Source organism: Manihot esculenta, chromosome 10, assembly GCF_001659605.2.
Source record: "Manihot esculenta cultivar AM560-2 chromosome 10, M.esculenta_v8, whole genome shotgun sequence".
NCBI lineage: Eukaryota > Viridiplantae > Streptophyta > Magnoliopsida > Malpighiales > Euphorbiaceae > Manihot > Manihot esculenta.
In genome coordinates this window covers 25,506,994-25,531,467 of record NC_035170.2, presented here as the reverse complement: position 1 = coordinate 25,531,467, position 24,474 = coordinate 25,506,994, and the positions used below count along the sequence as shown (strand labels likewise).

At 38.7% G+C, this 24,474-nt stretch overlaps 1 protein-coding gene across 3 annotated transcripts; it reads right to left on the bottom strand.

Moving 5' to 3' along the window:
• Nucleotides 1–108: 108 nt before the first annotated feature.
• LOC110624601 (metacaspase-1) lies at nucleotides 109–6,792 on the bottom strand. Of its 3 annotated transcripts, XM_021770872.2 has the most exons (6): nucleotides 4,506–4,643; nucleotides 2,474–2,812; nucleotides 2,055–2,391; nucleotides 1,725–1,836; nucleotides 1,457–1,648; nucleotides 109–234 (listed from the first exon to the last, which is right to left on the bottom strand). In XM_021770872.2, exons 2-6 carry the CDS (start codon nucleotides 2,793–2,795, stop codon nucleotides 175–177), a joined length of 1,023 nt encoding a protein of 340 aa, XP_021626564.1. In that variant the 5' UTR covers nucleotides 2,796–2,812; nucleotides 4,506–4,643; the 3' UTR covers nucleotides 109–174. The 3 variants fall into 3 exon arrangements, with proteins under 3 accessions (XP_021626564.1, XP_043817237.1, XP_021625501.1); XM_043961302.1 differs by lacking the exons at nucleotides 109–234; nucleotides 1,457–1,648; nucleotides 1,725–1,836; nucleotides 2,055–2,391 and adding exons at nucleotides 5,542–5,653; nucleotides 5,761–6,091; nucleotides 6,220–6,785 and having other exon boundaries at nucleotides 2,545–2,812; nucleotides 4,506–4,691; XM_021769809.2 differs by lacking the exons at nucleotides 109–234; nucleotides 1,457–1,648; nucleotides 1,725–1,836; nucleotides 2,055–2,391; nucleotides 2,474–2,812 and adding exons at nucleotides 4,063–4,414; nucleotides 5,542–5,653; nucleotides 5,761–6,091; nucleotides 6,220–6,792 and having other exon boundaries at nucleotides 4,506–4,691.
• Nucleotides 6,793–24,474: the final 17,682 nt, after the last annotated feature.

Sequence of the window (24,474 nt, the reverse complement as noted above, 5' to 3'; positions counted from 1 at the left end):
TAATTATACATACAACACTCATAATCTCCTTTTTACATGTGAGAAGCAGAAAATTATAGTTAGCACACAGAAGAGATCACAGACATAAGCTTCAAAGTGACAATCTTATTTTCATTTCATGTTCCTGTAATTCAACCAATTCTCATTCCTTCAGCAGAAAAATCTTCTGCCATTTTATATAACGAAAGGTTTCTGATAAACATCAAATTCTTCAGAAGCAGAAAGTTGAGGTTTCTGCACACATTTTCATTTAAAAGAAAAATAAGAAATCAGTCACCGGCCACCATAAAAAAAATTGGTTGAAGAGGCTAAAAAATTTCAATTATTTAAAATTTGTATTTTAATTTAAAAAATTTATTTTTTAATTTTTATATTATAGAAATTCATGCTAACTCAATTTTAAAAAATATATTAAAACATTCATAATATTTTAAAAAATTTAATAATTAATCCCTTTATTAATTTTAGCCATGAAATATTATAAAAAAAATCTAAAATTTCTTTAATATAAAAGGATTAATTAATTTTTTAAAATTATAGAAATTAAATCATAAAATAATTTAAAAGTGAAAAAAATTAATAAATATTTTAAAATATTATAAATATTTTAATATATTTTTTAAATTGATAAATCAACTAATAAATCATACATAGAATAGTAAATTTTCTTTTAATTTTAACAATATAGATTAATTCAGCAAAATTAATTAAAAAAATTAATTAGTCTATTAATTTTAAAAAATATATTAAAATATATTTAATATTTTTAAAAATTTAATAATTAATCACTCTGTTAATTTTAATCATTAAAAATATTATAAAAAAATATAAAATATCTTTAATATAAAAACTAATTATTAAACTTTTATAAATCTGAAATACCAATTAATTAATTTCTCCAAACTAGATTGAATCGTAAAATACTTAACAATTAAAATTAGAAAAAATTATTATTTAATCTCTGTGATATAGGAAAATTTATTAGTTAATCTCAGCTGTCTAAAAAAATTTACTAACTAATTTTTCTATTAAGTATTTTATTATTTAGTTTTTATAGTTTTTAAAAACTTATTAGTTGATCTCTTAAATTTTTATAAAATTTACTAATTAATTTTTCCGTATTAAAGAAATTTTAGACTCTTTTATAATATTTAATGGATAAAATTAACAAAAAAAATTAATTAATAAACTTCTCGAAAGATTAAAAATATTTTGATAGATTTTTTAAAACCAGAGAAACCAACTAACATGTTTTTTAATACCATAAAATCTAAATAATAATTATCTCTTAAAATTAATAAAACAAATAAAATAAAATTTTTTTAATATATTAAAAATATTTTAATATATTTTTTAAAATCAATTCATTCCGTATTTCTATTAATATAAAAATAGTAATTTTCCTTTTAATTTTATAAATGGGGATTAATTTCTTAAAGGAGGTAGCATAGATAACCTGTAATAATCTTTCATGGCACAAACTTCTGAAGCATCTGCAGGCTATGCAGCCTCGTTGGTCAGCCTCCTCAATGTCCTTATAAATGGCGTCAAGTAGGTCACCATATGTTATTTCATGGCCTTTTTCCACATGACTTGTCAGAGTATGAGTTAAAGCTCCACTCATTTTCAAATCTTCTTTACTAAATGCCTGAAATTCACAACTTTAATTAACAATAATATATATAGAAAAAAAAAACCATTAAATAAAGAAAAGGAAAACTTGCATCAGTATCTGCAGCCATTTGATCATCTCGACAAGCACTGATTGTAATAGCCAACCCACCACTTGTATTTTTGTTAACACCAGACGGTGGCCTGTTGTCATCCCACTTCTTCCTGCATGTTTCATACAGAGTTTTTTTATCTATATATACAATTCGATCGGGTTTTAAAATTTAGGGTTAAGAGTTTATGATTTATGTTTAGAATTTAAAATTTGAGATTCGCCCTTAACATATGTATCATAAATTTTAAAAATATTTCATATTCAAAATTTCGAATATATGATATTTCAAGTTGAGATTCAAATAAAAAATAAAAACAAATGCACCTACGTTTCTCTGTTGTAGACATAAGGTAGATCAAGAACCGTTCCGCTATGACAAGCATCAATAATTGCATGGAGGGTGACATCTTTAGGAAGTGGGCGAACAATGGTAGAATTAATTTCATTGTCCAAGATCATGCCCGATTCGACATAATCGACCGGACAAATAGTTTCATCGAACCCATCAATCTCATCGTCCTCAAAATCCGGTTGTCGCAGGCCATGTCCAGAGAAGTAGAACACCAAGGAGTCACCCACACCAGCCTGGCAGTCCCCCACCAGCCATTTCATTGAGTTTTGAATGTTGTTCCTTGTTGGATTCAATTCTTTATCTGGCTCATTTTCTACCCTCGCAAGAAAATTGAAACAATTAATCAATCTTTAAGAGATTACGAGAACTCTTAACATAATAGAAATGCTATGTACCTGAAAGAATGAGAATGTTCTCTTGCTTAAATTCGAAGTTATCAATCAACCAAGCTTTCATTGTCTTTACATCATTGATAGTTCCCTTGAGCTCGTACTTGGTGCCTTTGTAAGTCACCGCGATAAGCAGTGCACGCTTTTTGGGGACCCTTGGCCTCGCCTCCTCTGTGGTTTCTGCCAACCTTGACGCTGCCAAGGGGGAGGGTTTAGTGTTCAGAGATTCCTTATTTTCATTGTCATGCTTGAGATTGAAAGCCCACGTAAGCTTCTGGAAAATTTTCCATTTCCCTTGTGCATATTCTTTATCAAACTGAGCACACATCGTCGTTTTCTAGAATTCTGATGAGAGACAATGCTATGAAAATGGGGAAGACAAAAAAGAAGAGTAATGGTGTAGCTACGCAAGTTGAAAGATGAAATATTATAAGCTTTATTCTTTTCTCTTGTGCATTAAGCTTTTTTGATATTCTCATCTGCTTAAAGATAACTCCATCAACTTGTCATGTGGCTTATATAAAAAAAAAAAAAAAAAAGAAATTTGAGGAAATTGTAAATCATTAAGAATATTTATTTTAAGAATTTATTTAATTTCTTAATTTTTCTTAAATATCGAACCTAAAAGAATTTATTAGAAGAGACAAAAAGGGGCACTATCACCATGCATGTTCATTTTTATGGATTTTGGATTGCCTTGTAAGATCTATATTCTCAGAAATGGAATCATACTTTTTTAAAAATTGATTACAGTTTAATTATGATTCCTTTTGTTTTGATTCATTTCTTTATCCTGCCACCTTATAAAGAAGGGAGAATCAGATGCATTTCTCTTTATTTGTGGTCTGCTAGTGCTGCATTCTTTTCTCTGATTGGTGGTTTTCTATTTTTTCTCAAACACTAGTTTTTTTTTTTTTTAAAAAAAAAAAAAAACTGGTTGCATCAATCCTCAATTCTCCCTTTTTCTCAAATTTTGTTGAAAGATAAAATTAAAATATTCGACTGCAACTAATCACTAAATTTCAATTAAAACAATGTTATTATTTATATTATAACATTTTATTTATTAAATTAATTAAATTTTTTAAATAAAATAAATAGTCAATATAATAACTTTTGAATTTAAATTTCAATCGAAAGTTATTTATATAAAAAATTATATAATATTTAATTCACTATAATGCATCTCGATACAAATGATATATAATATATTTTTATCTCTGTTTAAAATAAAACATTTTATAAAAATTTGATTAAATTAACTTTTTTTAATAATTCTCTTACTTAGAAAAAAAGAATTCAAAATTTTTTTATTTAAAAAATTTTTATTTATAAAAATTTAAAATTTTATATCATTTTACAAAAATTGATTTGAATAATTTTTTACAACATGAATCATATCAAACAAGTGGTATAATTATTCTGAACAGGTAATTGAAGTAAGAGTTTAATAGTTATAAAATTTTTTGCCCATGCCTAAATTCTGCAATTCTCTGTTTCAGTGACACTTTTCTCAATTTTCATTAATTTGAATGATTTTTGAACTTTTTGGTTCATATGATTACAAAAGCAATTCTACATGAACTTCATCCTCAGTGACACTTTTCTCAATTTTCATTAATTTGAATGATTTTTGAACTTTTTGGTTCATATGATTACAAAAGCAATTCTACATGAACTTCATCCTCACCAGATTAAATTGAAAATAATTCTCGTACTATTAACTTTTTTGATATCGGCTCTGATCTAGACTTCATAATTTCGTAGATGATTTCAATACCAGTGAGCGGATTAATCTTCTCGATTAACAACTTACTCTTATGATATTCAGTGAGTTGTAAATTGTCTTCAAAACAATGCTGATCATCATCTGTTATTTTCTTATGATTACAAAATAAATTTTTTCTTTCTGACATCAAATGGTTCGGAAGCCGAAAGTTGAGCCTTCTGCACACATCAATTAGCATTATCATGAGAAATCATATGTTTTTCTTGAGAAACAAACATCAAAAGCTAGAGTTATAGAATAAAAGGTAACCTGTAATATCATGTTGCCTAACACTGATCTTAAGACTCTTGAAAAAAGGCATCCGCTATTATTGACTGCAACAATGGCTTCATGTATATTATCAAGTAGTTCTTTGTATGTACTATTTGGGTTTTTCTTCACAATCTCTATTAGAAGATAAGTCAGAGCACCATTCATGCCCTTTTCTGTGAAAGCCTGTAATATAAGTTATTTCAATAGAAAATAAGCATTCAGCAGATTTTATAAATAAAATAAAATAATAAATTAAATTCGCATTAAACAGATCCGCTAAGTACTCCATCCCAAATTTTAAAAGTGTTGTGATTCAAATTCAAAACCTTTTTTTAAAGGAGATGGGACTTGTGTTATTTAGAGTCAGCATATTCAGTCGGTTCGGTTTTAAATCGAACTGAATAAATTAAAAATTAAAATTTTGATATTTATAAAAATTGAACCAATTTTGATTAAAAATCAAATTGAAATGAATCGGTCTGATTCAGGTCGATTCACTAAAATTTTAAATTAATTCGATTCAATTAATTTTTTTGATTTAAATCAAATACTGCTCACTCCTAACGTTGTCTTATCCCATCCCTTCCGTTGGAGGTATTTTCAAAATTATATTGTATTTTCTTTTGTTATATGTTGGTTTATAGTTTAAAAAAGCCTTATTCCTTAATTAACTTTGCTAAATTTCCTTAAATATTTGTTTAGGATAAAAAATTTAATAAAAATTCAATTCAATTTATATTTTTTTATTAAATTTCTTATTTGAAATGGAAGATGCAGTTGATTATGTCATTGATAATTTTCTATTAAATTTTTTATTTTTTATTAATAAAAAATTTATTAATTTTTTTTATCAAATTTCTTTAATTATGTTATAATCATAATGAAATTAAGTTTACTTTAAATATTTTAAATTATTTTAATTGTACTGAAATTACAGTTAAAAAGAAAAATTTTCATACACATCAAATTTCTTTTCTTTTTCATGTTGTATAAAATAATTATTGCACGTCAAGAATATATATATTTTTCTTACAGTGGTATCCGCAGCCATTTGGTTGTCTTCACAGGCACTGATAGAAATTGCTAATCCACCATTGGTATGTTTCCTTGTACCATTTGGAGGAAAATTGTCTTCCCACTCGTCTCTGTTTCAAGAAATAAAAATTACCATTTCAATATTTTTTTTTTCTCCTCAGGTATGGAAAGAAATTCTCACAACTGAGCAGAAAGAGAACAAAATAAAAAAACTTACTTTTCTCTGTTGTAAACATAGACAAGATCAAGAATTGTCCCGCTGTGACAAGCATCAACAATAGCATGAAGAGTGACACCTTTAGGAAGTGGCCAAACAATGGTGGAATTAATATCATTATCATAAATCATTCCTTCTTTCAAGAAATCAACTGGGCAAATTGTTTCATCAAACCCATCACGTTCATCCCCATTAAAATCCGGTTGTCGCAAGCCGTGGCCGGAGAAATAGAACACCAGTGAGTCACCCGATCGGCAATCATTTACAAGCCATTGCAAGGATATCTGAATGTTTTTCTTTGTAGGAATTAGATAGGGTTCTGTTTCATCTTCTGCACTAACATAAAATCAGAACCTTTATTTAGCGTTATTGAACTTGTTTTCAGAGCTTGACAACTTCGAATATAAGCAACAATTTTGCATTTGATCTTCAAAAGCTATCAACTAGGGAACATATTACCTGTGAGAACGAGGATGTTCTGTGGTAGGAAACTGAAACTTTCGATTAAGAAACTTCTCATATTCCTGACATCATTGACAGTTCCTTTGAGCATGTACTTCCACCTCTTGTAAGTTACTCCGACAAGCACTGCTCGTTTCCTCGGTCTACGATCAGATCGAGAAGAAGAAGGTGGTGATGATGACTTCAATGGAGAAGGGTTCCAATTCAATGAGATGAATTTCTCTGAATCATCACTTTCTTGACGATTATTACGTCGTAACAACTTATTCTTGAACTTTTCGACAACGTAAGAAACGGTGCCATCTGTTTTACATGCAGCAGCAGATGCAATTCGTTTGCATGCTGGGCATTGGAGTTGGATTTCTGGGACATTTGATGTGTTTGGTAATAATCTTTGTCGGCATCTGCCACAACTGTATCCTCTGGTATCCTTGAGGAGTTTACCGCTTTGATCCATTTTCTCATCGGTAGAGATAAAATGGTGACGAAAAGATCACCGAGCAATGAGTTGGTGATAGAGAAGGATTCCAAAGCCAAAGGCCGAATTAATAGAACTCTGATTTGATGATTTGTAAAATTGATCTAATTAAATATTTTCTATTTTTCTATACTATAAAAAAATCCAGATTTTAAATTTTGATAGATTTCAGCTTATGCACGTATTTTAAAAAAAAAAGTTGTAGTTATATATTTGTGAAAGATAATGTGATGCCTTTAGTGGAATCTTATCTAGTAGAAAAAAAAAAAAGAAGCTAGTAATTCCTAACTTTGATTTGATATGGCACAAAAGAGTGTGAACATCCAATGCATATATACAAAGTAAATTCTCCTTGAAAATTCTTTATTTATTTATTTATTTATTTTTCTTATGTAAATTAAATTTATTTTCTTGATATATTGCTTGGAGGAAAAAAAAAAAAAAAAACTTAGCATGATAAGTCAAAATTAAGATGATTTTATTTATTTAGTAATTTTCTTTCCAGATTTATCATCCAACAGCTGCAACATATATTTAATTATTATTTTTTTATTATTATTTTCTAAAAATACGATAGAATTTAACTTATGTTAATTTTTTTTAAAAAAATCCCTCTTCTATTTCTACTACATATAATTCATTTATTTATTCTGCCATCATCTTGTTAAAGTTGGTAGGGGAGAACCAAATTCCTATCTCTTTATTTTCTGGCCGAATATCTATTGGCTTATTGAGTTGAAGATAAGTAAAAGAAGGAAGTAGCACTTCTCACGAAGTGCAAAATTTTACATTTTAAATTATTTTCCTTATAAAAGAGAAGTAACGTAATTAGTTACAGTTAAAGTTACATTTTTCTAGTTAAATTGTATTAAATTTATTAATTTATTATATTTAAAATTATATTATAAATATTATTATTTTTTATTATTTAAAAATAATTTTACTTTTTAAAAAATTAATTTATATACCAAATACAATTATATCTACCTCTGATAATATAATTTTTTAAAAAATATATTTCCTTAAAAACATATTTTCTAGAAATTAGGACATTTTGAATCAAATAAAGTCAATAGTTTTCATTTGATTAATTAGATTCTATTTCTAGAAACTTTGGTTAATTAGATTCTATTTTTAGAGATAAATATTAAAATATTTTTTAGAAAGAAATTAATAAATAAAAAAAAAAGAGAGGGAAGAACAATCAACGAATAAATTTCTAAACCTTTCTAAGAAGAAATTCCTCTATATCACAAATCAAGATCATATTATTTTTAATTAATATTTTGATCTCTACAACTACTTTAAACCAAACAATATTCTTAATAAAACCTATGAAATTTGGCAAGTCTAATCCCCATTCTTTAAAATAACAAATAAAAATAAAATTGCATAGCAACTCTCCATCCCTAATTCTCTTTATAAAAACATAAAAAATTAAAGATTTAATATGTATTTTCGCCAACACAATATGTTTATCTGTTTGGTAATAAGACGGGGTCGGTCCTTTCGATCAACTCTTAATTTAACGTTTTTCTCATAGGCCGATATCTGATGAGACTTTATCTTATATTTAAATCATAGTATTCCTTTAGTATTTCCTAATTGTAAAACATAAATTTTAATACATATTAATCAATTATTTATACATATAAAATAAATATAAATATTATAAAAATAATTATATTAGTTAAAATATTTATCTTATTTTTTATAATATATATATATATATAAATGATAAATTATTAATTTTATATGTAATTCAATAATAAATAATTTCTATGATATATACTGTAATACCCGGCTTGAGTCCGGCATCGGAATTCCTGTAATACCCGGCTTGAGTCCGGCATCGGAATTCCTGTAGTCCGGTGGAATCTCGAGTGTCGGAACCCTCGAGAAGGGTAATGCATATGTTTTTATGTGTTGTTAAGAGTTTTGAATGTTTTAAAAGTGTTAAAGGAAATGAGTTTGGAAAGAAAAGCAATAAGGGAGAAATGCAAAGGTTCGGCCGCCGAAGGTCACTTTCGGCCGCCGAATATTGCATGGTTTCGGCTTCACGTTCGGCTGCCGAAGGTGGTCTGGCCAGCCACCTATAAAAGGGTCAAGGGTCGGTGGAAGGAGGATATTTTCTCCTCCACCTGCAGCCAGAGGTGAGCCAAAACCCTTCCCAAGTTGACTTTCATGTTTTTCATGATTTTCACCAAATCTTTCAAGGGTTTTAAGAGTTTGAGTGTGTTTTGAAGGTTTTGAGCAAAATACCCAAGTTTTGAAGCTTGGAGCTTTGAGAGAGGATTTCTCTATATCTCCACGTTAGGATCCTTCATCCTCAAGTTCTTTAAGAGGTAAGTGAAGATCCTGAGCTTCTTTGATGAGTTTTAAAGGTTTTATGAAGTTGGTATGGATAGTAAGCATGTTTAGGTTTAGATGAGGTTTTTGGTGATCTTTGGTGTTCAAGCATGTTTAAGTGTTATGTGCTATGTTTGTTTGAGGTTTTAGGATAGTTTTGGACCTCTTTATGCATGTTATATGGTATGTGCTAGTTGGGAGTAGTTGATATGCATGTTGGGTAATTTTTGGGTGAGTTTGCATGAAAACAGAGCAGGGTTCTGTCCTTTGGGCAAAACCAGGTTCGGCCGCCGAACCCCTTGTGGAGGCAGTTTCGGCTGCCAAAGCTTGCCCCCGAAAGCTAGGCTTTCGGTTTAGAAAGGGACTTTCGGCCGCCGAAAGAGGGAGTTCGGCCACCGAAAGAGTGTGAGTTTCGTCTCTGGACGAGACCTTCGGCCGCCGAAGGTGCCGCCGAACATGCATGAGTTTCGTCTCTGAAGAGGGGTTTCGGCCGCCGAACCTGCCGCCGAAAGTGCCCTGTCCAGCTTTCTTTTGCATGTTTTATATGATTGTTTTAGGATCTTTTAGAGGGTTTTTGGGGAGTTTCTTAGAGATGTTCTTGAGTTAGTTTGGTCCCTCATTTGTGTCCACCTGTGTAGGTACGGACCAGAGAAACCCCAGAGATCAGCAGTGAGCACTGCTTCAGAACCTACAGAGTGAGTACAGAGTCAGCCTAAGGTGAGTGGAACTTCTTTTTTCAGAACTAAACTGCTTTAAGCATATCTCATGCATCATAATGAGTCTAGTAGGATGCTTGCATTAGTTTCACGACTATGATGCATTGCATAATACGATGCGTATGAGGCTGGGAATAGACCAAGGCGACTCCAATAGCCCAAACTCTGTTATAAGACCTAGCCGAGCCAGGCAGCCATCTGTAGGTAAGACCTGATTAGATCAGGCAGCAGAGATAGTAAGACCTGGCCGGGCCAGGCAGGCAGAGTTAGTAAGACCTGGCTGGGCCAGGCAGACTGAGGTTGTAAGACCTGGCTAGGCCAGACATCCTTTTATGGATTGGGATTTTTGGTGGTCATGTCTATCCCTGAGATGATGTGATGTTGTGCATTCCATGACATCATTATTTTCAAATCATGTTTTATAGTTTTGTTCATTGGGCTTGTATAGCTCATCCCTCTCCCCTATCCCCAGGTTTGCAGGTTCAGAGTTCAGAGGGAGTCCAACAGGGTATAGCAGAAGAAGAGATATGTAATAGCTAGTGTGGACATGTCATTGTAAAGAGATAGTGTACAGTGTATAGACTTGTGCTTGACTTATAGAGTTGTAATCCCTTTTTGTATCCACATGATCATGTTATGTATGTTTTCTTTGATTATGAGATGTATATGAGATCACCAGGCTTACCATGATGAGTTATGAGTTATGAGTTATAGTGCATGCACAGGTTAAGCCTTGGAGAAAAGAAAAGTTTTTATGAGTTGAGAGAAAATGTAGGATCATGTATGGGATTTCACAGGCACACAGACAGTATAGCAGGCTTACTACGGGTCCCGGCGACCTTAAGTAGATCTGGATCCTAGTGCCGGTAGCAGTTCGGTTTTCGGGCTGTTACAGATTGGTATCAGAGTCCTAGGTTCACATGGTCGGACCTATCGAGTTAGAGTTGGGCTCATAGGGGTTTTAGCAGGTCAAGCACCATAGGAAAACATGTCCACTAGGATAGGATGTCAGTCCTGTCTTTATGATGATGTGAAATGCCATGATTCATGCATGTGCATTCTGTTATATGTGATGCTTATGTGTTATGTTATGTGCTGTTTTCCAGAGAGTTAAGATGCGAGGAACTCGTCGATCAGCTAGATTGATTGGAGTCCCACCTGCCAGTGAGGGTACAGCTGCTCGTCCTCCTGCATTGCCAAGGGCAATGATTCACAGGTCAAGCAGGGAGGGAACGTCAAGAGACCCTAGAAGGTCTTCTGACGAGAGCAGAAGAGGAGTAAGCAGAGGGGGAAGGTCAGTAGAAGAAAGAGGTGTGATGGAGGGTGATCAGAGTAGAGATGTAAGCATGGGTGTTGGAAGGTCAGAAGAAGGTATGGGGGAGTCCCAGGGAGGCGGTCAGGCCGCAGGGTTTGGCTATTCACCCTTTCCACAGGGCCCAGGGTATCCGATGGGAGGCACGTCGGAGTTCTCCAGCTTCGCCCCATATCCACCCTACATGCCATATATGCCCTATCCTTCCTTCTATCCACCATATCACATGTATCCACCCCCACCTGTTCCTCCAAGTTCAGCACAGCCAGAAGAGAGAGAAACAGTACCTCCACCACCACCACCTGAACCAGTAGCCCCTGTTGTGGAAGCACAACAACCTAGTTCTTCAGGGGGGAGTAAGGTGAAGATGACGGAGTACTTAAAGTTGGATGCTCCTAAATTCAATACAGGAGATGATCCCTTTGAGTATCTCAGTGCAGTCAGAATGATAACAAGCGAGTTAGGAGCAGATGATTGCAGAGCCATTGAGATGGAAGGGTTCACCTTAAAGTGCAAGAAAGCCAGAGAATGGTTCAAGAACTATGTGGACCCCAAAATAGACAGTATGACATGGGAAGAGTTCGCTAACGAATTTGCTGGGTGGGCTTTTCCTGACAGTTCCAGGGAGCTAAAGGTTGTGGAGTTTGAGCAGTTGAGACAGACGGAGGAGATGAGCGTTGATGAGTATACAGATAAGTTCCTGGAATTGTTACCATACGTGGGTCAAGCGTATGAGACAGATCAGAAGAAGGCAAAGAGATATGCCACGCGGCTTTATGCCAGGTATTTCTCTTTGATCCTTCACGCAGAGAAGGAGAGTTTCCACTCTATTATGGATGCTGCTAGGAAGATGGAGGCCAGTGCCATAAGTCAGGGAATAGTCAAGCAACCAAAGGCACAGTCTTCTGGTGTTAAACCAGGTTCCTCCTCACAGAGTACAGTGAGTGTGAGCAAGAAGAGATGGGATAAACTCAGAGGAAAAAGAGGCAAGTTCTGGAACAGGCTGAAGTCAGGTCTGGGAATGAGTAGTGGCTCCAGCTCTGGCGTAGATCTTCCAGTTTGCAAGAGGTGTGGGAGACCGCACAAAGGAGCTTGTTTGTTGGGATCTACAGCCTGCTATAGATGTGGGCAGGAGGGACATTATGCACAGGAATGTCCTCAGGCGACTTTGGTTTCACCATCCCAACAGATGAGTACAGGTAGTGTAGTACAGCCAGTAGCTTCAGCCATACCACCAAGCAGTGGCAGAGGTAGAGGAAGAGGGGCAGCCTCTTCATCAGGGATGGGTTCCCGAGGTGCAGGTCCGTCAGCCCCAGCACAGATTTTCACCATGACTCAGCAGGAGGCAGACACTTCGAACACAGTGGTGTCAGGTAATCTCATCATTGGGTGTTCAGAGGTGTATGCTTTGATGGACCCCGGTGCTTCTCACTCTTTCATTTCTTCTAGAGCCGCAAAGAGGTTGGGTCTGATGGTGTCCGAGTTAGAGTGTCCTCTTTGGGTCAGTGGACCCAAATGTGATCCATCTTTGGCAGAGTCAGTCTGTCGGTTCAGTCCAGTGTGCATAGAGGGTAGATACCTTCCAGCTGACCTGGTGGTTCTAGAGTTGACAGATTTTGATGTCATTCTAGGGATGGATTGGTTATCTACATATGATGCTACCCTGAACTGTAGAGACAAGGTAGTTAGTTTCAAAGACCAGGATGGGTCAGAGTGTGTCTTCAGAGGAGATAGGAGGGGGACACCTAAGGGGTTGATATCAGCCCTTCAGGCTCATAGGTTGTTGAGGAGGGGTTGTCAGGGGTTCATAGCTCATGTGAGGGAGCTAGACAGTCAGGTTAGGGAACCGTCCTCAGTACCAGTGGTTAGAGAGTTCCCAGATGTGTTTCCTGAAGAGCTTCCAGGACTACCACCCGATAGGGACATAGAGTTCAAGATCGAATTGATGCCTGGTACCAGACCGATCTCTATTCCTCCCTACAGGATGGTACCAGCAGAGCTGAAAGAGTTGAAAGAGCAGTTACAGGACTTGGTAGACAAGGGTTTCATCCGCCCGAGTACCTCACCCTGGGGTGCTCCAGTACTGTTTGTCAAAAAGAAGGATGGATCTCTTCGACTTTGTATCGACTACAGACAGTTGAACAAAGTCACTATCAAGAACAAGTATCCTCTACCCAGGATCGATGATCTATTCGACCAGCTGTCAGGAGCAGGGTGTTTCTCGAAGATAGATCTGAGATCCGGATACCACCAGTTGAAGATCAGGGAAGAAGATGTATCCAAGACCGCTTTCAGGACCAGATATGGGCATTATGAGTTCCTAGTAATGCCGTTCGGGTTGACTAACGCCCCTGCAGCATTCATGGATCTCATGAACCGAGTTTTCAGAGAGTACTTGGATCGTTTTGTGATCGTCTTTATTGATGATATCTTGGTGTACTCCAGGAATGCAGAGGAGCATGCCCAGCATCTACGGATAGTGCTTCAGACCTTGAGAGAGCATGGCTTGTATGCCAAGTTCTCCAAGTGCGAGTTCTGGCTAAGGAGCATTTCCTTTTTGGGACATGTTGTATCAGAGGAAGGTGTAGCAGTAGATCCCAAGAAGGTAGAGGCAGTAGCCAACTGGCCTATACCCACGACAGTGACTGAGATCAAAAGTTTTCTGGGTTTGGCAGGCTACTATCGGAGGTTCGTGCAGGACTTTTCGAAGATAGCTGCTCCTATGACCAGACTGACCAGAAAGAATCAGAAGTTTGTATGGTCAGAGAAATGTGATGAGAGTTTTGAAGAGTTGAAGAGACGGTTGACTTCAGCACCGGTGTTAGCTCTGCCGATCAGTGATGAAGATTTCACATTATTCTGTGATGCATCCCGAGTGGGATTAGGTTGTGTGTTGATGCAGAAGGACAGAGTGATAGCTTATGCTTCTAGACAGCTGAAGAAGCACGAGCTGAACTATCCGACACACGATCTGGAGATGGCAGCTGTTATCTTTGCACTTAAGATGTGGAGGCATTACCTCTATGGGGTAACGTGTGAGATCTACACAGATCATAAGAGCCTACAGCACATCTTGAGTCAGAGAGAGTTAAACTTGAGACAGAGATGGTGGGTAGAATTGCTCAGTGATTATGATTGCAAGATCCAGTATCATCCGGGTAAGGCTAATGTTGTAGCTGATGCCTTAAGCCGGAAGTCACTTGGCAGTTTATCTCACGTTTCAGTAGAAAGAAGACCGGTGGTGAATGACTTCTACAGACTCATGGAAGAAGGACTACAGTTGCAGTTATCTGGTACAGGTGCTTTAATCGCACAGATGAGAGTTACACCAGTGTTTCTAGAGCAAGTGGCTCTGAAACAGCACGAAGACCCCGAGTTAGTAAAGATTGCCAGGACTGTTCAGTCTGGCAACAATGCGGAGTTCACATTTGACAGTGAGGGGATCCTTCGGCACGGTAAGAGGTTATGTGTACCAGATGATAGCAGTTTGAAGGAAGACATTATGAGGGAAGCTCATAATGCGAGGTATAACGTTCACCCTAGAGCCACCAAGATGTATCAAGATCTGAGAAGGGTGTATTGGTGGCCAGCGATGAAGAGAGAAGTGGTACAATTTGTGTCAGCCTGCGAGACATGTCAAAGGGTGAAGCTAGAACACCAGAAGCCGGCTGGAATGCTGAACCCACTGCCGATTCCAGAATGGAAATGGGAGAATATAGCTATGGATTTTGTAGTGGGGTTACCGGCGACGTCCAACAGGCTAGACTCCATATGGGTGATTGTGGATAGACTCACTAAATCTGCTCACTTTATTCCAGTCAGGAGTAACTATTCTGTGGACAAGTTGGCGCAGGTGTATGTAGAAGAGATAGTAAGGTTGCATGGAGTTCCAGTGTCAATAGTATCAGATAGAGGACCTCAGTTCACCTCTAGGTTTTGGCGGAGTCTGCAGAGTGAAATGGGCACAAGATTGGATTTCAGCACTGCTTTCCATCCACAGACAGACGGTCAGTCAGAGAGGACCATCCAGACCATAGAAGATATGCTGAGAATGTGTGTGTTAGACTTTGGCGGTTCTTGGAGGTAGCATCTACCTCTGGTGGAGTTTGCCTACAACAACAGCCATCATGCTAGCCTAGGGATGGCCTCTTATGAAGCTTTGTATGGGAGGAAGTGCCAAACACCTGTTTGCTGGGAAGAGGTAGGAGAGAAGGCTCTTGCAGGGCCAGAGTTAGTTGAGATTACCAGCAAGTTAGTGCCTATCATCAGAGAGAGGATCAGAACAGTTGTAAGCAGGCAGAAAAGCTATGCAGACATCCGTAGGAAGCATATAGAGTTCCAGGAGGGGGATATGGTATTGCTAAAGGTGTCTCCAATGAAGGGAGTGGTTCGCTTTGCAAAGAAGGATAAACTAGCCCCACGGTACATTGGTCCCTTTGAGATCTTGCAACGGATCGGGGATGTATCGTATAAGCTGGATTTACCTGCATCGATGGAACGCATTCACCCGGTATTTCATGTTTCTATGTTGAGAAAGTTTGTGTCAGATCCGAGTAAGGTTCTCAGTGAGTCTGATGTAGAGATCCTAGGAGATCTCACCTATGTAGAGCAGCCAGTGCGGATCCTTGACACCCAGATTAGAAAGTTGAGAAACAAGGAAATACCAATGGTGAAAGTCCTGTGGAACCACCACAACCTAGAAGAGTGCACCTGGGAAACACGAGATTCTATGCTCCAGCAATACCCATATCTGTTTTAAGGTTAGTTTTTCCCCTTTTCTATGTGTTTTATGTTGTGTTAGGGACATTCGGGGACGAATGTTCTTAAGGGGGGGAGAATGTAATACCCGGCTTGAGTCCGGCATCGAAATTCCTATAGTCCGGTGCAATCTCGAGTGTCGGAACCCTCGAGAAGGGTAATGCATATGTTTTTATGTGTTGTTAAGAGTTTTGAATGTTTTAAAAGTGTTAAAGGAAATGAGTTTGGAAAGAAAAGCAATAAGGGAGAAATGCAAAGGTTCGGCCGCCGAAGGTCACTTTCGGCTGTCGAACATTGCATGGTTTCGGCTTCACGTTCGGCTGCCGAAGGTGGTCTGGCCAACCACCTATAAAAGGGCCAAGGGTCGGTGGAAGGAGGATATTTTCTCCTCCACCTGCAGCCAGAGGTGAGCCAAAATCCTTCCCAAGTTGACTTTCATGTTTTTCATGATTTTCACCAAATCTTTCAAGGGTTTTAAGAGTTTGAGTGTGTTTTGAAGGTTTTGAGCAAAATACCCAAGTTTTGAAGCTTGGAGCTTTGAGAGAGGATTTCTCCATATCTCCACGTTAGGATCCTTCATCCTCAAGTTCTTTAAGAGGTAAGTGAAGATCCTGAGCTTCTTTGATGAGTTTTAAAGGTTTTATGAAGTTGGTATGGATAGTAAGCATGTTTAGGTTTAGATGAGGTTTTTGGTGATCTTTGGTGTTCAAGCATGTTTAAGTGTTATGTGCTATGTTTGTTTGAGGTTTTAGGATAGTTTTGGACCTCTTTATGCATGTTATATGGTATGTGCTCGTTGGGAGTAGTTGATATGCATGTTGGGTAATTTTTGGGTGAGTTTGCATGAAAACAGAGCAGGGTTCTGTCCTTCGGGCAAAACCAGGTTCGGCCGCCGAAGGAAGGTTCGGCCGCCGAACCCCTTGTGGAGGCAGTTTCGGCTGGCAAAGCTTGCCCCCGAAAGCTAGGCTTTCGTTTTAGAAAGGGACTTTCGGCCGCCGAAAGAGTGTGAGTTTCGTCTCTGGACGAGACCTTCGGCCGCCGAAGGTGCCGCCAAACATGCATGAGTTTAGTCTCTGGAGAGGGGTTTCGGCCGCCGAACCTGCCGCCGAAAGTGCCCTGTCCAGCTTTCTTTTGCATGTTTTATGTGATTGTTTTAGGATCTTTTAGAGGGTTTTTGGGGAGTTTCTTAGAGATGTTCTTGAGTTAGTTTGGTCCCTCATTTGTGTCCACCTGTGTAGGTACGGACCAGAGGAACCCCAGAGATCAGCAGTGAGCACTGCTTCAGAACCTGCAGAGTGAGTACAGAGTCAGCCTAAGGTGAGTGGAACTTCTTTTTTCAGAACTAAACTGCTTTAAGCATATCTCATGCATCATAATGAGTCTAGTAGGATGCTTGCATTAGTTTCACGACTATGATGCATTGCATAATACGATGCGTATGAGGCTGGGAATAGACCAAGGCGACTCCAATAGCCCAAGCTCTGTTATAAGACCTGGCCGGGCCAGACAGCCATCTGTAGGTAAGACCTGACTAGATCAGGCAGCAGAGATAGTAAGACCTGGCCGGGCCAGGCAGGCAGAGTTAGTAAGACCTGGCTGGGCCAGGCAGACTGAGGTTGTAAGACCTGGCTAGGCCAGGCATCCTTTTATGGATTGGGATTTTTGTTGGTCATGTCTATCCCTGAGATGATGTGATGTTGTGCATTCCATGAGATCATTATTTTCAAATCATGTTTTATAGTTCTGCTCATTGGGCTTGTATAGCTCATCCCTCTCCCCTATCCCCAGGTTTGCAGGTTCAGAGTTCAGAAGGAGTCCAGCAGGGTATAGCAGAAGAAGAGATATGTAATAGCTAGTGTGGACATGTAATTGTAAAGAGATAGTGTACAGTGTATAGACTTGTGCTTGACTTATAGAGTTGTAATCCCTTTTTGTATCCACATGATCATGTTATGTATGTTTTCTTTGATTATGAGATGTATATGAGATCACCAGGCTTACCATGATGAGTTATGAGTTATGAGTTATAGTGCATGCACAGGTTAAGCCTTGGAGAAAAGAAAAGTTTTTATGAGTTGAGAGAAAATGTAGGATCATGTATGGGATTTCACAGGCACACAGATAGTATAGCAGGCTTACTACGGGTCCCAGCGACCTTAAGTCGATCTGGATCCTAGTGCCGGTAGCAGTTCGGTTTCCGGGCTGTTACATATACCTTTACTTATTATTTTATATAGAAAAAGTTTAAGATATTTAATTGCAATTAACAATTAGCTATCAGTTCGGTTATAATTTTATTTAATATCAGATGCGATAAAAAGTGAGAATTACAGTTAGTCAGACATATGCTCTATTAATATAGTTTGAATGATATATATATATATCTTGATTGTTGAGATTCCGATAGAATGGGATTTACAATGGTTGATTTTGCTTAGGTGAGGGGAAGGTGCTCTTTCCCCCTTTATTTCTTTCCTTTTTGTCTGTTAGCGATGCCTAATGGCCCCCTCAGCTACAGTGTTTTCTATCTTTGTCATACAGGTATGTACATACGAAACCGTCAGACGCCCTCTTCACGCCAGGCAGCCATTTAATTCTCCCCGACGCGGGTGTAGACAGGGCTGCGACGTAACTGGAAGGATGGACCGGTTATCTTTTCTCCTGTCACGTCCCGGGCCGAACTTGAGGTGAAAGGGCCGAGGCCCACGGGAGGCCCGACCTCAAGGCCGGGTGGTCCAGGCCGGCTCGTTGAAGAAGCCCCATGACCTCTGGATTAGGGTCACTATCATGGACTAAGCCTTATTCCGGGGTGGTGAAGACCAGCGGTCATCAATTGCCCCTTTACATTCTCATCAGTTATTACATGAATGATGATGGGGTAAATATCAAGAATCATTATTGACTGCACGGCTCGAGGACTGTTTCCCTTAAAACATCTTTTCTTCTCTCTTCCTCTCTTTACTATTTTAAAACTCGAATTCTCTCAATCTTCCCGAAACTCTCACTCTTCTCTACTCTCTGCGTGTATTGCTAGTGTAATACCCGGCTAGACTCCGGTATCGAAATTCCTACCGTCCGGTGGAATCTCGGATATTCTCTAGAAGGGCAAAATCATGTTTTCATAAAATGTTTTCATGTATTATGTGGTTTTAAGTAAGAAAGAAACTGAGTTTTGAATGAAAAAGACCATGGAGGCATTTCCAGGTTCGGTCGTCGAACCTCAAGTTCAGCTGCCGAACGTGGGATAGTTTAGGGGGGCAAGTTAGGCTTCCGAAAGTAGCCCAGGTTCGGCCGCCGAACTTGCATGAGTTTTGGAGGCACTTTAGGCTTCCGAAAGTGGTCTGGCCAGCCCCTATAAAAGGGCTCCATGGCAGAAACGGGTGAGCTTTCTCCCTATTTTCGGCCAACGGTGAATCCATGCTCTCCCATGGTTGATTTTTGATGATTTTCCCTCAACCTTTCAAGTTTTAACGAGTTCTAACATGGTTTTGAAGAGTTTTGGAGCTAAGATCAAGTTTTGGAGCTTGGAGACCCAAGGAGCTAGATTTCTCCCATCTCCAAGTTCAGATCGCCTCCCCTCTCGATCTCCAAGAGGTAAGAGTAGATCCTTAGCTCATTTCATATTTTAAACAAGTTTTATGAAAGTTTTTGGGGTAGAAATGCATGTTTAGGTTAGTTGAATGTTGTTAGGGTAAATGTTGAGTTTTTTAGTAATGTTTGTTGTTTGAGTTGCTTTATGTGTTTGTGTTGGGGTTTAAGATGGTTTGAGACCCCTAAATGTTTATTTGCTTGTGTATGCATGTTGTAGAATAGCCAAATGCATGTTGGATTGGTTTGGGAGGCAAATGTGCATTGAATGGCTGAGTTCTGCCACTTTGGAAGAACTCAGGTTCGGCAGCCGAAGGGACTTTCGGCCGCCGAACCTGCCTGTGGAGGCAAGCCTTTGGCTGCCGAACCCTGCCCCCGAAAGTTGGACTTTCGGCTCTGGAGGGGAGTTTCGGCCGCCGAAGGTGCCGCCAAACATGCATGAGTTTCATCTCTGGAAGGGACTTTCGGCCGCCGAAGGTGCCGCCGAAAGTGGCTGAGTTTCGGCTCTAGAGGGACTTGCGGCCGCCGAACCTGCCGCCGAAAGTGCCCTGTTCAGCCTTCCTTTGCATGTTTTCTATGATTGTTTTAAGGTGTTTTAGGGGAGTTTTTGGGGAGTATTTTAGAGTCATGTTCATGTATGTTTGGTCCCTCATTTGAGTCCACTTGTGTAGGTTTGGAACCAAGGACCCCAGCAGTAAGATAGCTGCTTCAGTGTCTTTCCAGAGCTAGCCTGAGGTGAGTGGAATTACTCTTACATTTCAAAGTAAATAAATCAGTTTTGAGCATGTTCATGCATCACGAATGCCATGAGATATATTAGGTTGTTTGCATTAGAATTCACGAATATGTTGCATTGCATAATATGATGTTGATGCGGATGAATATTGAATGATCCATTAGCCCTCGTATGTTATGACATGATATAATGATGATATGATATGGAAGTCCAAGTGTGGCCTACACTACGCCCCTGGCACAATGTAAGAGAAAGTCCGGGTGTGGCTTGCACTACGCCCCCGGCACGAATGGATATGTATGATATGTTATGTGTAAGAGAAAGACTAGGTGTGGCCTGCACTACGCCCCTGGCATGATTGGATTGTGTAGAGGGCTAAATGGTGACAAGTTCATCCTTGATGTGATTTGTTTGTGATGTGATGCATTTCATAAAAGCATGAACTTTAAATATAATGTTTTATTATTCTGCTCACTGGGCTCTAGTAGCTCACCCCGTTCCCATCACCCCCAGGTTTGCAGGTGCGGGATAGATCAGGAAGTCATCAAGAGTAAAGTTTATGATTTATGTAATAGCTAGATGTGGACATAAGAATGATGTAATGTAAAGTATAGTATAGTAATGTAATGTAATTATGTTTATGGAAGTTTAGAGTTGTGCTTGACCCTAGTATGTTGATTAATCCCTTTGTACATGGTCTATAAAATGTTCTATCACTGTTTATGTAAACCGAACTTAAGGTATGTTATGTTACCCTATTGGAGCATTTGATGAGGACTCCAGTGTGGGGTTTAATGTTTATACTTATGAGTTGTGCATGCACAGGTTAAGTTTGATAAATGAATGAGAAAGTTCAAAATTTTTATGTATATGTTGATCATGTATGGGATTAAACAGGTATACAGGATGTATATTAGGCTTGCTACGGGTCCCGGCGGCCTTAAGCCGATCTGGATCCTAGCGCCGGTAGCAGTCCGATTTTCAAGTCGTTACAGCTAGCTCTGTCCCCCTGCCCCCGCCGTTTTCAAGGTACATTCTTCATTCATCCATGGATAGCCCAAAACTCTCTGATGTCATTAACCTAGAGTCCAATATTACTCCTTCCACCCTAAAAAATTTCTTTGCCCAGGAGTATATTGATACCCCCCTTTTTCATATCCAAGCTCCCTATCGAAATGAGAGGATCGTTCTTCCCGATCCTCCCCCTTTTGGTTTGGTCGACCCTCAAAAGGACCTTAGCCTGGTCTTTTTCGTCAAGCAGCAAGAGTATGGTCTCACCTTTCCCTTTTCTCTCTTTTTCATCGAGGTCTTCCGGTATTTCAGGATAACCCCTCGGATGCTGGCTCCCAACTCCATTCTTTTCATGTGTTCTTTTGAGTCCATCTGTTTGAGCTGGAGGTTCACACCCATAGCGTGTCTGTACATCACCTTCTTCCGACTCATTAGAGCGAGTCAGGGTTTTTACTATTTTGCCCCTCACGGGGGGTTGTCTATTTTTCGGGTCACAAGGACTCGATAAAAGGCTGGGTAGAGGGATTCGCGGTGGTGGAGTTGAAGAAGGACTCCGGGTCCCTCTTTAAACGAATTGAAACATATGAGTGGAGCTGAGACAGGATAGGGTCTACCTACAGAGGAATGAGGAAGAGGCTCTCGACTTTCTCTAGACGATGGCCATATCCCAGAAGATAGACATCCTCAAGGCAGAGAGGAACTCCGTTATGTCCTAGCAGAGCCAACTCCAGGTGAGTCAGGCTTGGGGTCCTCACCCACCCAACCTTTTATGCCTGGGAAAAGCACCTATCTAGCCAATGAGCATGATATCTCTTTCTGGTACTTTTTGTATTTCAAACTGCCTTACTTACTCACTTTTTATTTTATATAGATATGGTCGGCTCAAAGAATAAATTTATTGAGGTAGTACGTGCTACCCATAAGGACAAAGCTATTTCTGGAATGTCCGCGCCTCCACCCAAGCATTCCTGTTGCGCCAAAAAAATCATCATGCTTCCTTCTCCTCCACCCCCTCCTACAACAGAAGAAATGGCCCCTACTCAGCCCGAGTCTTCTATAAGGGATATTCCTCCTACAGCCCCTACTCAAGCCGATGCTTCGCATGAAGCAAGTAATGTTGGAGCCACATGGCGTCAGGGTATTTAGCACCTGGAATTGACTCTAATCCATTCCACTTCCCTTCTCGAGGAGCCCCGCCTGTCTGTTCTAATTGTCAAGAGCGCTATGAGGCCAGGGGACTGCCACTGATTGAATAAGGTTGAGACCGATGACATCTATGATAACATTATACACTCGGTCATGAAGAGTGCTCTCTATGCCTATATGGCCAAGGAACGCAACAAGGCTTTGAGACGGGAGGTGGGGGGCATAGAAACAGACAAAAATCTCCTACAGGAGGAGTGCTCGAGGCTGAAGGCTTAGGTTGATGAAGTGGAAGGCATGATAAAGGAGACTCTAGAGTCAATGGATAAGCTCCAAGCAGACCTGAATGAAGCCAACGCTTCCAAGCTTGCCCTTAAGAACCGGACACAGAGTGCCGAGGATCAAATGGCCATACTTCAACGCCAAGTCCAGGAGCTGTAGTCTCAGGTTGAGGGGGCCTAGGCTGCCTTTACCAGGATTGCTGAACTAGAATCAAAACTTCAAGAAACAATGGCCCAAGGAAGGGAGATGTTCATCAAGGGCCAAGACTTGGTCAAGAAGGAGCTGATGAAGCGATTTCCTTCTAAGGATTTTGCTTGGATAGATGACATCTTTCCAAAGGAGGAGGGCGAGAATGAGCAAGAGGAATTGAAGACATCGACCGAGTCTCTGCAGAAAATTTAATAGACGTGGAGAATATAAATATAACAGAGACTTGGAAGGAAGAAACTGAAAATATCCCTCCCATCATGTAATCTTTTGAAATGAAAATATATTTTTTGCATATCTTGCCATTATCTTTACTAACTCGGCCAGAACCCTCGTCCAATCGAGATTTAAACAATCCTTTAAAAAATTGGCTACGGTATTAACACCCAACCAAAGAACCTAGTAAACATTGCCTTTGTAAAAATGACTAAAATAGGCTCGCTAACATAACACTCGGTCACTGATCTTACTATTCGTGGCCATAAAATAAATAACTTAAAAAATTTGTAAAATGGGACCAAACTCGAACATGTGGTCTAGCGGATAACTACCTTGTGGCCTTGGCATAAAAAGCCTTAAATTTTTTTTATAAATATGGGACTATCATCCGGTTGTTGAGCCTCGCAGACACCCGCCTTGTGGCTTGTCATAGAATACTTTTATTAGTGGGACTAACACCCATATTATGACCTAGTGGAACCCACTTGTGGCCTTGTCGTAGATTGCCTTAATTAACGGGACTAACACCTGGATTATAGTATGGCAGAATCCGCCTTGTGTCCTGGCATAAAATGTCTTAATTAGCGGGACTAACACTCGGATTATGGCCTGACGGAACCTGCTTTGTGGCCTGACATAGAATGCCTTCATTAGCGGGACTAACACCCGGATTATGGCTTGGTAAAACACACCTTGTGGCCTTGAATGCTCTTTAATCTTTTTTTGAAGAAGGTAACCCCAACGTTCTTTGTCACTCAAGTTTGGGCCTCTTCTCTTCTCTATTTTTTCTAGCAAACTTTCGAAGTGTGTCATCCCTTATTAACCTCTCGATCTTGTCTTTCAATTGTCGGTACTCTTCCGTTGTATGTCTGTGGTCTTTGCGAAAGCAGCAATACTTAGTTCTATATCGCCTTTCAACTCTCTCAAGATTGAACTTGGGAGACTATCTGTCATCTTTGTCATTTTTCCTGATTCACATTAGAATACGTGTTTGTGAGTCATTCAATGGAGTATAGTTCTTATACTTACTTGGGTCATCCCTTCTTCAGGAAACTGGGTAACTTATGTGGTTTTCTTCATATCCTCGCCTCTCTGTCTTTTGGTTTTGCTTTTGACTCATCCTTTTTTCCCCTCTTAATGCTTGGACTTCGTCATCCAGTCTGATGTACTTCTGGGCCTTGTCCCTTAGCTACTGGTACATAATGGCTGTATTTTTTATTAGGAAATCCATGAACTTGACATTATGTGTCCCTTTCTTTAATGTTTCACATGTTATCTCATGATTTAATTCCTCCACCTGTATTGCTTTTATATTTAACCGTGAGATAAAACTCTTTAAAGATTCTCTTGGCGGATTTTTCATAGGTTAGAGGAGAGCTTTTTAGGAGGTATACAAGTAATAAACTTAGATTTAAATAACATAGTGAATTGCGTAAAGTTCTTAATTAAACAT